Genomic DNA, 16223 nt, shown 5'->3' with positions numbered 1-16223 from the left:
AAAGGTGAAGGAGAAATTCTCTTTATAGTTCATTGCAGTCGTCATTATTTTAAAAACACCAGCGAGACAACGTAGTATGTTAGGATCTATTTGATAACATGGAAAGAAAAGATCTTTGCTGCCATTTATTTACAAACATAGTCAGTGAGAGTCTAGAAAAAACAACATAGAAATCACATTGCAGACACCAGGTTTTCAGGCTCAGCCGTGGCTCCTGAAAGTGAGCCATGTGTCCACCTCTTTAGCATCTCTAGTGCAGCTTTAGGCTGATCCATTGGAACCATGTGACCAGCGTCGTGGACCTGATTATCACCCCGCACCATCATGCAAAAATGTTAACATTGACGATCACTAAATATCTATACTTCTATACTATATATTAAGTAAAAAGAGATTTTTAACCCCAAACTTTGTGGGAGTTCCAATCCCCTAATCTAAATTTTTTGATTTTTTGATTTAAAAAAAAATCGTAGCATTTATTCACTTCTCCCAACTCCAAAGTCTTACTATCATAATAACACTTTAATACATTAAGAACAAACATAAAAAAAAATTCTTAAAAAGTCTAACACATATGATTATTATCAAAATATTTAAACTTTAATACAATATAATAAAAAAAAGACATTTAATTAATTGAAAAGTCTAACACAGATGATTATTATCAAAATATTAAAATTTAATAAATATAAAAAAGAAAAAAAAGATGACATTTAAAAAATATATATATTTAAAAATCACAATTCACATATATAGATAATTGTAAGCATAATCCATGCATAGCACTGGTGATATGCTATGTACACTATATATTAAGCAAAAGGAGTTTTTAACCCCAAGTCTTGTGGGAACTCCAATCTCCCAATCTAAATTTCTTGATTTTTTGATTTAAAAAAAAACATAAAAAAATCTTAACATTTATTAACTTCTCCCAACTCTCAAGTCTTCCCTCATACTAACACTTTAATGCATTAAAAACAAGCATAAAAAAAAATTATTTGAAATCCAACACATGAATTCTTTAAAAAGTCCCAACACATATGATTATTATCCCTCATAATAACACTTTAATGTATTAAGAACAAGCATAAAAAAAAATTCTTGAAAAATTCAATACATATGATTATTTTCAAAATATTAAACTTTAATATAATATAATAAAAAAAGATATTTAATTCATTGAAAAGTCCAACACATATGATTATTATCAAAATATTAAACTTTAATATAATATAAAAAATGAAAAAAAGAAGACATTAAAAAAAAAATTAAAAATCACAATTCACAGCTCCAATCTCTCAATCTAAATTTCTTGATTTAAAAAAAAAAAATCTTAACATTTATTAACTTTTCCCAACTCCCAAGTCTTACCCTCATAATAACAATTTAATGCATTAAGAACAAGCATAAAAAAAAAACATATGATTATTATCAAAATATTAAACTTTAATCTATACTATATATTAAGCAAAAGGAGATTTTTAACCCCAAGTCTCGTGGGAGCTCCAATCTCCCAATCTAAATTTCCTGATTTTTTGATTTTTTTTAAAAAAAACTTATCATTTATTAACTTCTCCCAACCCCTAAGTCTTACATTCATAATAGCACTTTAATGCCTTAAGAATAAGCATAAAAAATTCTTTGAAATCCAACACATATGAATTTCTTGAAAAGTCCCAACACATATAATTATTATCTCTCATAATAATACTTTAATGCATTAAAAACAAGTATAAATTTTTTTTTTGAAAAGTCCAACACATATGATTATTATCCCTCATAATAACACTTTAATGCATTAAGAACAAGCATAAAACAAATTCTTTGAAAAAAAGTCAAACACATGAATTCCTTGAAAAGTTCAACACATATGATTATTATTAAAATATTAAACTTTAATATAATATAAAATAAAATAAAAAAGACATTTAATTTCTTGAAAATCTAACATATATGATTATTATCAAAATATTAAACTTTAATATAATATAAAAAAGAAAAAAAAAGACATTAAAAAAAAAAGACACTTAAAAATCACAGTTCATATATATAGATAATTGTAAATACAACCCGTGCATAGCATGAGTGATATGCTAGTATAATATAATAAAAAAAATAAGACATTTAATTCCTTAAAAAGTCCAACATATATGATTATTATCAAAATATAAAACTTTAATATAATATAAAAAATGAAAAAAAAAGACATTTTAAAAAAAAAGACATTTAAAAATCGCAATTCACATATATAAATAATTATCTATCTATACTATACTATATATTAAGCAAAAGGAGATTTTTAACCCCAAGCTTTGTGCGAGCTCCAATCTCCCAATCTAAATTTCCTGATTTTTTGATTTAAAAAAAAAAAAAAACTTAGCATTTATTAACTTCTCCCAACCCCTAAGTCTTACCTTCATAATAGCACTTTAATGCATTAAGAACAAGCATAAAAAAATTCTTTGAAATCCAACACATATGAATTCCTTGAAAAGTCCCAACACATATAATTATTATCTCCCATAATAATACTTTAATGCATTAAAAACAAGTATAAATTTTTTTTTGAAAAGTCCAACACATATGATTATTATCCCTCATAATAACACTTTAATGCATTAAGAACAAGTATAAAACAAATTCCTTGAAAAAAAGTCCAACACATGAATTCCTTGAAAAGTTCAACACATATGATTATTATCAAAATATTAAATTTTAATATAATATAAAATAAAATAAAAAAAACATTTAATTCCTTGAAAATCCAACATATATGATTATTATCAAAATATTAAACTTTAATATAATATAAAATAAAATAAAAAAAACATTTAAAAAAAAAGACACTTAAAAATCGCAATTCACATATATAGATAATTGTAAATACAACCCGTGCATAGCACGGGTGATATGCTAGTATAATATAATAAAAAAAATAAGACATTTAGGCCTCGTTTGGGAATAGGCTAATTTAGTAACTTTTTGGCTATTTGGCTAAAAAGGTAAGTAAAAAAAACTTGTATGTTTGTGATGACTTTTTGGCTAATTACGAAAAGATATGCAAAAAGTAGAGAGAAAAGAGAATCTTTGACTTTTTTGTATGAATTGTTGACTTTTTGGCTAATTTAATAACTTTTTGGCTAATTAGCTAAAAAAGTAAGTCCCCAAACGGGGCCTTAATTCTTTAAAAAGTCCAACATATATGATTATTATCAAAACATAAAACTTTAATATAATATAAAAAAGGAAAAAAAAGAAGACATTAAAAAAAAAAAGACATTTAAAAATCGCAATTCACATATATAAATAATTATCTATCTATACTATATATTAAGCAAAATGAAATTTTTAACCCCAAGCCTTGTGGGAGCTCCAATTTCCCAATCTAAATTTCCTAATTTTTTGATTTAAAAAAAAAAATCCTAGCATTTATTAACATCTCTCAACTCCCAAGCCTTACACTCATAACCACACTTTAATGCATTAAGAACAAGTTTAAAAAAAATTCTTTGAAATCCAACATATATGAATTCCTTGAAAAATCCGAACACATATGATTATTATTCCTCATAATAATACTTTAATGCATTAAGAACAAATATAAAAAAAAAAATTCTTGAAAAGTCCAACACATATGATTATTATCAAAATATTAATTTTAATATAATATAATAATAAAAAAACACATTTAATTCCTTAAAAAGTTCAACACATATGATTATTATCAAAATATTAAACTTTAATATAATATAAAAAAGGAAAAAAATAAAACATTTAAAAAAAATATTTAAAAATCACAATTCACATATATAAATAATTATAAGCACAATAAAATAAGAGGGCATTTATGTCTACACGTTTTTTTTTATAAGATCTCATTATAATAAGATAAGGTCCAGCTTGTCTCAAGTTGAGATCAAGACTGGACCCGGCTAGTTCGGCCCATGGGGCCCGTTTTGATAATCCAAATCGTTCAATGTGTAGAACTCGTCGAGTACTACATGCCTGTAAAAAATCACGTTGATCGGATATAAATAGCTATGTGATCAAATCAGTTTTGTATAAAAAAAATGGACGGTGAAACAATTAACGATTGATAAAAAAATTATTTTGTTCACATAGCTATCGATATCCGATTAACGTAATTTTTTACAGACATATAGTACTCGACGAGTTCTACACATTGAACGGTTCAGATTATCAAAACGGAACCTGTGGTGGGCCCCCACGGGCCCAACAGCACAATCCAATCCAATCTTGGACTGGACCAAAGCCACTACTGCCAATAAGATAGCACTTTATTTCTCTCATCTTATAATCTATATAAAAAAATTATTTGAAATCCAACATATATGAATTCCTTGAAAAGTCCCAACACATATGATTATTATCTCTCATAATAACACTTTAATGCATTAAGAACAAATATAAAAAAAAATTCTTGAAAATTCCAACACATGATTATTATCAAAATATTAAACTTTAATCTATACTATATATTAAGCAAAAGGGGGTTTTAACCCCCAAGGTTTGTGGGAGCTCCAATATCCCAATCCTAATTTTCTAATTTTTTGATTTAAAAAAAAAAAACATCAGCATTTATTAATTTCTCCCAATCCCCATGCCTTTTGGGAGATTTGGTCAAAACCTTCTCATAATTAAACTTTAATGCATTAAAAACTAGCATAAACAAAATTCCTTGAAAATTTCAACACATCTATCTATCTATATTATATTATCTATATCTATATCTATATCTATATCTATCTATCTATCTATATCTGTACTATATATTAAGCCAAAAGGGGTTTTTAACCCCCAAGGCCCGTGGGAGTTTCAATATCTGAATTTGAATTTTTTATATTTTTTATTAAAAAAAGAAAAACTCAACATTTATTGATTTGGTCAAAATCTCCTGATCAACATTTATTAACTTTTTTCAATCCACATGTTTTTCCACATGCCTGCATTTATTGATACAATCCCCTGATCAGCATTTGAAATTCCCTCATACAAATAATTAAAGATACAATCCGTGTATAGTTGCTGCAGTACCCTTTTTAACTTCTCTCATACACTATACTTAGTGATAAGATTGTTAAATTATTTTTATAAAAAATCTTAAAAAACATAATTTATATATTAAAAAAAATCTAATACAAATATAAATATTTATAATTATTCCGTGTTAAGCAAAAGGGGATTTTTAACCCCAAGGCCTGTGGGAGTTTCAATATTCCAATCTGAATTTTCTAAATTTTTTATTTTTTATTTAAAAAAAAACTCAGCATTTATTGATTTGGTCAAGATCCCCTGATCAGCATTTATTAACTTTTTTCAATCCACATGTCTTTCCACATGCCTACATTTATTGATTTGGTCAAAATCTCCTGATCAGCATTTAAAATCCCCTCATACAAATAATTATAGATACAATTCGTGTATAGTTACTGCAGTACCATTTTCAACTTCTCACGTATATTATGGTTAGTGATCAAATTGTTAAATTATTTTTATAAAAAATATTAAAAAAACATAATTTATATATTAAAAAAAATCTAAAACAAAAATAAATATCTATAATTATCCCGTGCATAACATCGGTGATGGGCTAGTATAATATAATAAAAAAAACACATTTAATTCTTTGAAAAGTCCAACAGATATGATTATTATCAAAATATTAAACTTTAATATAATATAAAAAAGGAAAAAAATAAGACATTTAAAAAAAAAAATCTAAAAATCACAATTCAAATATATAAATAATTATAAACACAATAAAATAGAAGGGCATTCATGTCTACACGTTTTTTTTATAAGATCTCCATTATAATAAGATAGCACTTTATTTCTCTCATTTTATAATCTATATATATTATATTATATATTATATATTATCTATCTATCTATCTATACTATATATTAAGCAAAATGAGATTTTTAACCCCCAAGGCCTGTGGGAGCTCCAATATGCCAATTCTAATTTTCTAATTTTTTGTTTTTTAAAAAAAATTTAACCTCAGCATTTATTAACTTCTCTCAACCCACAAGACTTTTTGACTTCTCTGCAGTACCTTTTTCAAAACAAATAATTTGTATATTAAAAAAAAATTAAAATAAATATAAATATCTATATCTATCTATTTATTTATTTATATCTATCTCTAACCCACAAGTTTTGTGGGAGTTCCAATATCCCAATCTAAGTTTCTTGATTTTAAAAAAAAAAAATCTTAGCATTTATTAATTTCTCATTACCCCAAAACCTTACCTTTATAACAACACTTTAATGCATTAAGAATAAGTATAAATTTTTTTTTTGAAAAGTCCAAATTTTCTAATTAACATTTACTAACTTTTTCCAATCTAATGTCTTTCCACATGCTTACCATTATTGATTTGGCCAACATTCCCTTATCATCATTTAAAATTTTCTCATACAAATAATTATAGATACAACCCGTGCATTGTTACTGCAGTACCATTTACAACTTCTCCTATACACTATGATTAGTGATAAGATTGTTAAATTATTTTTATAAAAAAATCTTAAAAAAACATATATCTATCTATCTATATTTATCTATCTATACTATATATTAAGCAAAATGGTGTTTTTAACCCCAAGCCTTGTGGGAGTTCTAATCTCCCAATCTAAATTTCCTGATTTTTTTATTTAAAAAAAAATAATCTTAACATTTATTAACTTCTCCTAACTCCTAAGTCTTACTCTCATAATAATACTTTAATGCATTAAGAACAAACATAAAAAAAATTCTTTGAAATCCAACACATAAATTTCTTGAAAAGTCCCAACACATATGATTATTATCCCTCATAATAACACTTTAATGCAATAAGAACAAGTATAAAAAAAATTTCTTAAAAAGTTCAACACATATAATCATTATCAAAATATTAAGCTTTAATATAATATAATAAAAAAAGACATTTAATTTCTTGAAAAGTCCAACACATATGATTATTATCAAAATATTAAAATTTAATATACTACAAAAAGGAAAAAAAAAAGGCATTTAAAATATATATATATATTTAAAAATCACAATTCACATATATAGATAACTAGCATAGCACCCGTGCCATGCACGGATTGTATTTACAATTATCTATATATGTAAATTGTGATTTTTAAATATTTTCTTTTTATATTTTAAATGTCTTTTTTTTTTCTTTTTTTATATTATATTAAAGTTTAATATTTTGATAATAATCATATCTGTTGAACTTTTCAAGGAATTAAATGTCTTTTCTTTTTTATTATATTATATTAAAGTTTAATATTTTGATAATAATCATATCTGGGTTAGAGATATGATTATTATCAAAATATTAAACTTTAATATAATATAAAAAAAGAAAAAAAAAGAAGACATTTAAAAAAAAAAAAGACATTTAAAAATCATAATTCACATATATAGATAACTAGCTTATCATCCGTGCTATGCACGAAATAATTATAGATATTTATATTTGTTTTAGATTTTTTTTAATAGATAAATTATGCTTTTAAGTTTTTTTATAAAAATAATTTAACAATTTTATCACTAACCATAGTGTATAGAAGAAGTTGAAAATGGTACTCCAGTAACTATACACCAATTATATCTATAATTATTTGTATGAGGAAATTTTAAATGTTGATCAGAGGATTGTATCAATAAATGCAGGTATGTGAAAATACATGTGGATTGAAAAAAGTTAATAAATGCTGATCAGGAGATTTTGACAAAATCAATAAATGCTCAATTTTTTTTTTAATAAAAAATTTAGAAAATTCAGATTGAGATATTGAAACTCCCACAGGTCTTGGGGGTTAAAAACCCCCTTTTGCTTAATATATAGTATAGATATAGATAGATAGATATAGATATAGATATAGATATAGATATAGATAGACGTGTTGAAATTTTCAAAGAATTTTGTTTATGCTGGTCTTTAATGCATTAAAGTTTAATTATGAGGGCATTTTGACCAAATCTCCCAAAAGACATGGGGATTGGGAGAAATTAATAAATGCTGAGTTTTTTTTTTTTTAAATCAAAAAATTAGAAAATTAGAATTGAGATATTGGAGCTCCCACAAGCCTTGGAGGTTAAAAACCTCTTTTGCTTAATATATAGTATAGATAGATTGTAAATATATTAAGAAAAATGAGGTTTCTAAACCGCAAGCCTTGTGGGAGTTCTAATATCCCAATCTTAATTTTTAAAATTTTTGATTTAAAAAAAAAAAAAACCTTAGCATTTATTGATTTGGTCAAAATCCTCTGATCAACATTTATTAACTTTTTCCAATCCACATGCCTGTATTTATTGATTTGGTCAAAATCTCTGATTAGCATTTAAAATCCTCTTATACAAATAATTATTGATACAGCCCGTGCATAGTTACTGCAGTAGCCTTTTTAATTTCTCCTGTACACTATGATTAGTGATAAGATTGTTAAATTATTTTTATAAAAAATCTTAAGAAACATAATTTGTATATTAAAAAAAAATTAAAACAAATATAAATATCAATAATTATCCCGTGCATAGGACGGGTGATAGACTAATATATATATATACAAGAACCTTGAAGTATTGAGAGAGAGAGAGAGAGAGAGACCTTGAGGAAACTGAGAGGCCCATGGCTCTTCAATAATCCTGCTTTGGAACCATCAACTTCAAAAGGAACTTCTTGAGATGCTACAAACTCTTTCTGACCAGTCCATTCCATGGCATTAACCCACCTTGAATTGCCTGCTCAAAAAAGGTTTATTTGTCAGCTAAGCATTTTTTCCACCTAACTTGAGAAGAATTTACTCTGAAAGTTTAATTCCCAAAAAGACTTAACCGAGCCAGTTGCAGATAAGATCATATTCTCCAGCATATACAAGCAACTGAATTCCATCCTCAAGAAGAGCAGGAATGCCGACTTCAAGGTTCCTCATCCAGTCCACAAGCATGGCCTGATACACAGTAGTGCTACAAGAAACAAACTCTATGTCCCCCACTTCGAGAGCATCCCTAACAGTTTTCAGGTTCAGAAATTCCTCCATGTTTGAGAAGTCATAGCAAAGGCTTCCTACACACTTCTTTCTAATGTCGTAGTACTGCAAGTGAAGACATTAAATATGTAAATGCTACTCAAAAGTTGTTCTTTGCATCTCCTTGACAGTTCATATCCACTTCATTTTTTCAGGCACATCGTCGAAAGAATAAAAAAGTTTTTTCTAAATAACACATTTTGGAAGTATGTGAAAATTGGCTTACAAAGCAGTCAAAGATGCTAATAGATAACTAAAGGGTGAGTTTTTGCGTTTTCTTACGTTCATGTCACCAGCAATTGACATGATGCTATCGAATATGGTATTGCAAACATAGTATGAAGCCAGACAAGAGATTGTACCATCAGTCCCTGAAAAAAAAAAAAAATAATTATATCTTCAGCCCTGGAACAGAAAGATAACAGGCCCTGATGCTCAATAACGGGTAAGGATGCCTTCCCGATACCAAACAAATAAGATGTGATAAAAGGGGGAGGGAAAAAAAAAGGAGCAAGCTCTTATCACAAAATAAAAGAGGAATATGAAATGGGAGATCACCACAAAGCTTTATTGCCGCTTCACATGCAGGAAGCTTCTTGTTGATGCGTTTATACTGAGATTGCTTAATAATCCCCATGTCCAACGCATAATCCGTGTATGCTTTGTACTGAATTGCAGGATTAGTAAGACCATTACCAATGGCAAATCCCTGTATGAGGAATATAAGTTACATTCAGTAACTGAGTTTTGATGATATAATAACAACACAATGCAGACATTGTTATTACTCGCGCCATACCTTCAGGTTTATGTGAATCCCCTCTTCAGCTTTGTTTCCTTGGTGGACTCGCGCAGCAAAAGCAGGTATATAGTGCCCGGCATAGGACTCTCCAGTTATGTAGAAGTCGTTCTTTGTGAACTCGGGATGCTCTGCAAAGAAGGCCTAATAACATTCGAATGAACAAAATTCAGTCATAATTGCATCTGTTTCCATTGATATATCTAATTCAAATTATGCATGCAATTTTTCCTTTCATCCTCTCCATCTCCAGTCCAAAATAAAATACATCATGAAATAATGTTTTCAAACAAGGGATTCAGCTAATTCAAGCAAAATAGCATGTTTAAGAAAAAATTACTAGAATATTAGATGATGAAGTTTCATATGGAGGACGATGTTTAACATAACTATTAAACCAAGTGAAGTTCACTTCTTTACAGTACTTCAGACATAACGTTTTTTAATGTTGAAGAAACATACTTGTAAGAAGTCGTATAGGTCATTACTGACACCATTTTCATTGTGTCGAATGTCACGTTTATCAGAGCTGTAACTAAAGCTAGTCCCAATGGGTTGATCCACATACAGAAGGTTCGATGCCTGCAGAATTATAATAACAGCTATATTACCCTTTTTTATAGAAGTACTACTAGTAACTAAAAGAGGGCCTTCGAATGAGAATATAAATATTAAAACCAAAAAAAAATGTAAAAAGATGGACTTGGCAAGAATTCTATAATGAATGTTAGAATAGCTATCATGTTAATGTCAGTCAACTGCATCAAGCTCCATACATGCTTGTTCTGTGATAGGAACGGCATCTAAGAAGCACACGCTTCTAAGAAGGTGAGGTATCCATGTCAGACACCAACACTCTTTAAAACGTATCATATTTTTTAATTTTTTTTACAGACCCAAACACTCTCTAGACACTTGGAGGACACACATGTTTATCGCTTAAACACACGATTAGACATAGGTGAAACTAATTATAAGTTTGAACAAAACAATTTAAGAGACAATAACAAACAAAAACCATATTAATTTTTAAGAATTAATGTCATATTACATTTTTTATTATTTTTGAATGATATATTCATATGTATAACATATAATAAATATATAAAATTATATATTTCATGCGTGTCCTCCACGCATCATGTCATGCATTTTGTAAAAATTAGCATGTCGGCGTGTCGTGTCGTGTCGCGTGTTCGTGTCCATACTTCTTAGAATGGCATGAAAACAAGAGAGAGCTTGGCCTGTTTGACAAATTGACTAAAATGCATAACAATTTGTTTGATAATAACCAACATATTTAAATGTAAATACCAACTAAACCATTTTGAGAGTCACAAAATAATTCCTCTATACATAATTTATTTTTTTTTAAGATTGGAAACTCCTTCTTCCTGACTAAAGCAAAGCCAGTGGACTAGAATGGGGTCCAACATAATGAAGAAAACATGAAGAAGGCAAACAACAGGGTTCTGGACAGTTGTTAGACGTACACTTAATGTAAGCATACAAAAGACTTGAGATGGTAATTCAGGTGGGTGAAGCGACTTTACATTGCTTTTATGCATACAATGACAGACAAAGGAAGCGAAGGAAAGACATCACTTTGTCCACAACTATAAAATCACAACCACAAAGTAAACAAATAAAAAATGCATGCTAACTCCTCCTTACAAGATTAGTGCTCAAATAAAACAACAAAATCCAGTAACAACTATAATACTATTAATGCACAGTTGCAGTTACTACAAATTTATTCTTGGAAACCATACCATGTCCCAACCATACTCATTCCATACAAGAGACATGTTTTTTGCAATAGTGAAAGGCCCATTTTCATAGAACATAGCCAACTCGCTGCTACAGCCTGGTCCTCCAGTCAACCAAATGACAACAGGGTCCTCGTTGCTGTTGCGTGATTCAAAGAAAAAATAGAACATCCTATAAAGACAAACCATGATTTATAAGCACAAAGATGCGAAAGCAATACTCAAAAAAAAAAAAAAAAACAAATAAAATCTCACATTAATAAGCTAAAAAGAAATAAGGTAAGGTAAAAACAAAAAATCAAGTAGAAGTATAATATTAATGAAACGTGACAACATGATTCCCGTAACATTTAATATAGTCCATAAATGTTGCAACACCAACTTAGCTATCAACAAATAAACTCCAGTAATTTAAGCTATAAAGAGCTACAGAGCTAAAGATACTATACAACTAACCACATTTAACAAATCCAACCATGTTGTTCGTTATCGAATAGGCATGTTGTCAGTAGAAATTAAATTTTAATATCATAAAAAAACATGCATGGACATATCCATACATGACCTTGATCATGAGCTGAAACTGTTTGTAATACCACATAACAATAGATTTTCAATAAATAAATAAACTGAACAGCCCACTAATATGTTTAATTAAATATAATTAATGACCAAATTAATTGATATGCAAATTCAACTGAAACAACAATCAAGGTCATTGACTCGCTGAATGCTCAGTGCAACACACTAGAGAGTCTTTCATTCTATAATAAACCTATCCACATAACATCTAATCTAACTATAAACCCCAAACACACAAATGAATGAGATATAAGTCTACTTGCATGAAATATACAAAACCCTTATGCTGTGTTGGTTGGGAGATTTGGAAAGGAAAAGAGAAATGTAATCCTATTTATGTTTGGTTATAATAAAAAACATATGGAAAAAGAAAAGGAGTGGGAAATAAATAAACAAATAGGACCACCTTCTAGAACATCAATTCCTTTTATATCTGTGATAAAAGACCCGGGAAAACTAGGAGGAAAAATTTATCTGGGAGAGAGAGTTTCATTATTCATGGCTTCTCGCAGGAGACCATGAGTAGCTTCAAAAAACTACCACCGACGATTTTTGAAGATCTAACTCCGGTAGCAAACTCTAATTCGCAGCATCATTCAGCAAACCCTTCCAATCAAGGATCATCATTTGCTTCAATTGGAAATCTTCAATCAATGAACTCGATTGAAGATTCATTGCCTGGAATTTTCGATCAGGTATTTGTGCTCCTTTTTCATTTTCTCTTACCTTCTATCAAACTTAGATCTATATTGATTTTCATGAATTTTTTTATTTGCAATTTTGCTTCGAAGTGAATTGCAGATCTAACTCTGATAGCAATCTCTAATTCGCAGCATCATTCAGCAAATCCTTCCAATCGAGGATCATCATTTGCTTCACAAAATCGACAGACTATTTGATTTGACTTTCAAAAACTTCTTTTAAGTTTTTATTCTAAAATATTAATTAGGTGAAAGAAATAAAAAAAAAAATACCTATCATTTTTATACAATTTTATTTTTTAGGAGGCTGTAAATAATTTTTAAAAATTTTAAAAAAATTGATTTTTACTTTTACCAAATTGTTTTTTATTTTTTATTTTTAAAAATTGAAACTTTTTTCTAAAAAAACAGACAAAAGCACTTTGAACATATACACCCATATTTTTCGTTATTACAATTCACGACTACAATGCACCAGTTTGTAGTCAAATTATATTAAACATATTTAATATAATGGTGGTGCTATATACACCAATTAGTATAAATACTAGTTATGATATTATTATTGACCTCACTCAGTATACAAATTATAAACACCAAAAACATCTTAAATTATGTAATATCATCAATTACTACACTAGTTAATATACTAATTGATACATATAGCATTATTCTTAATATAATTATGAAGTGAAGCAGAGAGTTGTTGATGGAGATGAGCGTGTGTGATGATGGACAATGAGAGAGAGTTCTTGAGAAATGATTTCTTTTCCTTCTTCAACTCCCAACTCAACCAAACATAGTTGAGACTTGGAATCTTATTAATTCTTCCTCATTTCCATTTCCATTTACATTTCCATTTCCATTTTCCTTCCCAAATCTCCCAACCAAACACAGTATTAATCCAAATTGACAACTCAAATCCTTGATTAACAAAACAGGAAAGTATAACCAATTCTCTAGTACCTATTGCAAAAACAAAAACCCTAATAAAAATTAAAATTCTAGGGTTTTGGGAATTTACCTAGCAGCATGAGAATGCTGAATCTTATAGTAGCCAGCAAAGTGACCTAGGTCTTCGGCGGGGACGAAAGGGCCAGGCAAATTGGGGAACTTGAAGCGCTTCTCCACAAGGCTGGGACGGGCCGGCTCAGATTCATCGCGATCGACGATGTTGATTGGGTCCTTGGGAAACAAATTGAGCTCTCTGATCAGCTTCTCGGCTTGAATTGAAGGCAAATTTGGGATGGGAAGAAGAGTCGATGAAGAAAGAGGAGAGAGAAGAAGAAAGAAACATAGGGCAATCAAAGTCTTCATTTTTCTCCAATTTCAGCTCTCAAAACCTCTGGTTTATGAGATAGAGAGAGTGTGTGCGCGAGGTCAAATATTAGTATGTCAGTTAGAGAGAGAGAGAGAGAGAGAGAGAGAGAGAGAGGACTTTATAAGGTTGCGTTGCCGGAGTCTAGTGTGGTTAGGCGGGAAAGGAAAATAAAATGCTGATACAGGGGCCGAAATTTTAGCAGAATTCTACCATACACACCTATCATATTATGTCATTTTTTTTTTTCAAGATATGATTAATTTTCTTTAGGCCTAGTTTGGGAAGACTAAATAAGTGCACTTTTTGACTTTTTATGAAATTTGGGTTGGGTTTGAAGTGATGTGTTAGAGAGGTGATGTGACTTTAATAAGATGATGTGACTTAAATAGAATAGTGACTTTTTGACTTTTTGTCTTTTTTCAATCATGCCAAACTTAGCCTTAGTTAGGATCGTATAATGTTTTATTATAATTTTTTTAATTATAATTCAAAAAATATGAATTTATATATATATATATATATATATATTCTTTTAATTATAAGGTATGTATGATACATATTTTTACAAATAATATATAAAATAAAAAGAAATAAAAAAATGTGTTTGATGTATATATATTTATTAAAATAAATAAAAGTAATAAAATATAAGTTGCTAAAATATGACTGGTGAGAGAGAATAAGGGAAAATAATAATAATAATAATAATTTATTTTTAAAACAAGTGAAAACAATTTTAAGATGCTAACGCATAATTTTTATTTACAAATTGCTAGTGTAATATAATGGTATTGTAAAAAGTCCACAGAACATCAAAAGCAAAACACACCAAATCGGTGTTCTCGATTCATAGATTAGTATAAATTATTAGAGGGCTGATTGTAATAAAGTTCTAGACATAATTCAATTTCATATCATAAACCAGCTTCTTCATTTATTTGTTTTTTTCAATTTGATATTCAGACATATTTAAGATTTGGGTATTTTTTTAGTTTGGTGGATAGTAAATTATGCAAAAACAAATTGGGAACAAGAGTATATACGTGCTTCATCTAACATGTCAAACAAATTATTTGTTTAGGTGCGCTCACTTTCTATTTGTTAATATATAAACATTTACGTCAAAGTGCACAAGCCCGACCTTAGCTCAGTTGGTAGAGCGGAGGACTGTAGTGGGTATCAACACCTGATGGAGATCCTTAGGTCGCTGGTTCGAATCCGGCAGGTCGGATTTTTTTGTCTTCTATTTTATTAACTTTTTATACAAAATAATAACACTTGCTTGTTTTTACTTTTCAAAAAATATTTTTTAAAAAATTTTACTTTATTATTTTTTTGATTTTAGTGAATCTTTTTAATATTTTAAGCAATTTTTTTACTTTTTAGACACACTTAACATAAATACACTTAAAAAGTAAAAAAAATGTAAAAAAAAATCTTTTAAAAATCCACTAAATACCAAAAATATAAAAAAAATATAAGAATTCAGTATATTTTTTGTATTTTTATGTACTTATTAATTTTTTAAAATATTTTTCACAAATTTTTTACTTTTTAGATATATCTAAGTAAGGTAATCTAAAAAAATAAAAAAAAAATGTTTAAAATTTTAAAAATATTCACTAAAAACAAAAAAACTCGAAAACTAAAAAAATCAATTTTCAAAAAATTTAATTCAGACAATTCAAACCAAACACCCTAAATAATAATACAACAATGATTCATCCCACTAAAAACATCACCACTAATAGCACTAATGCATTAAAAAAGTAAAAAAAAAAAAAAAAAAAACACAACTCCAAGACCAAAACATCACATCATTAATAGCGAGACTCACTGCCACCTAATTAGTGGGAGCACTAATTAGTGCTCCCAAGCATTTTTCATAATAATAATAAGGATACACAAAAAAAAATATAATAGTAATAAAGATAATGAGTTGACTTTTCATGTTTAAGTCAAACTGCCCACCTCTTTAGGGTGCTTTTTGTACAGT

At 28.2% G+C, this 16223-nt stretch overlaps 1 protein-coding gene and 1 non-coding gene across 2 annotated transcripts; one reads left to right on the top strand and one right to left on the bottom strand.

Moving 5' to 3' along the window:
• Positions 1 to 5: 5 nt before the first annotated feature.
• LOC114310450 (serine carboxypeptidase-like) lies at positions 6 to 14492 on the bottom strand. Its single transcript, XM_028256422.2, has 9 exons — positions 13931 to 14492; positions 11627 to 11795; positions 10317 to 10436; positions 9855 to 9998; positions 9614 to 9764; positions 9338 to 9426; positions 8863 to 9121; positions 8635 to 8768; positions 6 to 302 (listed from the first exon to the last, which is right to left on the bottom strand). Exons 1-9 carry the CDS (start codon positions 14221 to 14223, stop codon positions 174 to 176), a joined length of 1488 nt encoding a protein of 495 aa, XP_028112223.2. The 5' UTR covers positions 14224 to 14492; the 3' UTR covers positions 6 to 173.
• An 871-nt stretch (positions 14493 to 15363) lies between these two features.
• Positions 15364 to 15458, top strand: TRNAY-GUA (transfer RNA tyrosine (anticodon GUA)). Its single transcript has 2 exons — positions 15364 to 15400; positions 15423 to 15458. It is a non-coding gene; the product is annotated as a tRNA-Tyr (tRNA).
• Positions 15459 to 16223: the final 765 nt, after the last annotated feature.

The sequence above is a fragment of the Camellia sinensis genome, chromosome 1 (assembly GCF_055761805.1).
Source record: "Camellia sinensis isolate YWXY chromosome 1, ASM5576180v1, whole genome shotgun sequence".
In the NCBI taxonomy this organism is placed as follows: domain Eukaryota; kingdom Viridiplantae; phylum Streptophyta; class Magnoliopsida; order Ericales; family Theaceae; genus Camellia; species Camellia sinensis.
The sequence above is the reverse complement of the archived record's forward strand: the minus strand, read 5'-3'. Positions and strand labels throughout refer to the sequence as shown.

Excerpts from the sequence above, each read along its gene's own strand:
- LOC114310450 (XM_028256422.2), bottom strand. The coding sequence starts at position 14,223 with ATGAAGACTTTGATTGCCCTATGTTTCTTTCTTCTTCTCTCTCCTCTT. Across the intron at positions 9,999-10,316 it reads ACCTATACGACTTCTTACAA|GCCTTCTTTGCAGAGCATCC; the intron begins GTATGTTTCTTC and ends GAATGTTATTAG. Across the intron at positions 9,427-9,613 it reads AGCGGCAATAAAGCTTTGTG|GGACTGATGGTACAATCTCT; the intron begins GTGATCTCCCAT and ends TTTTTTTTTCAG.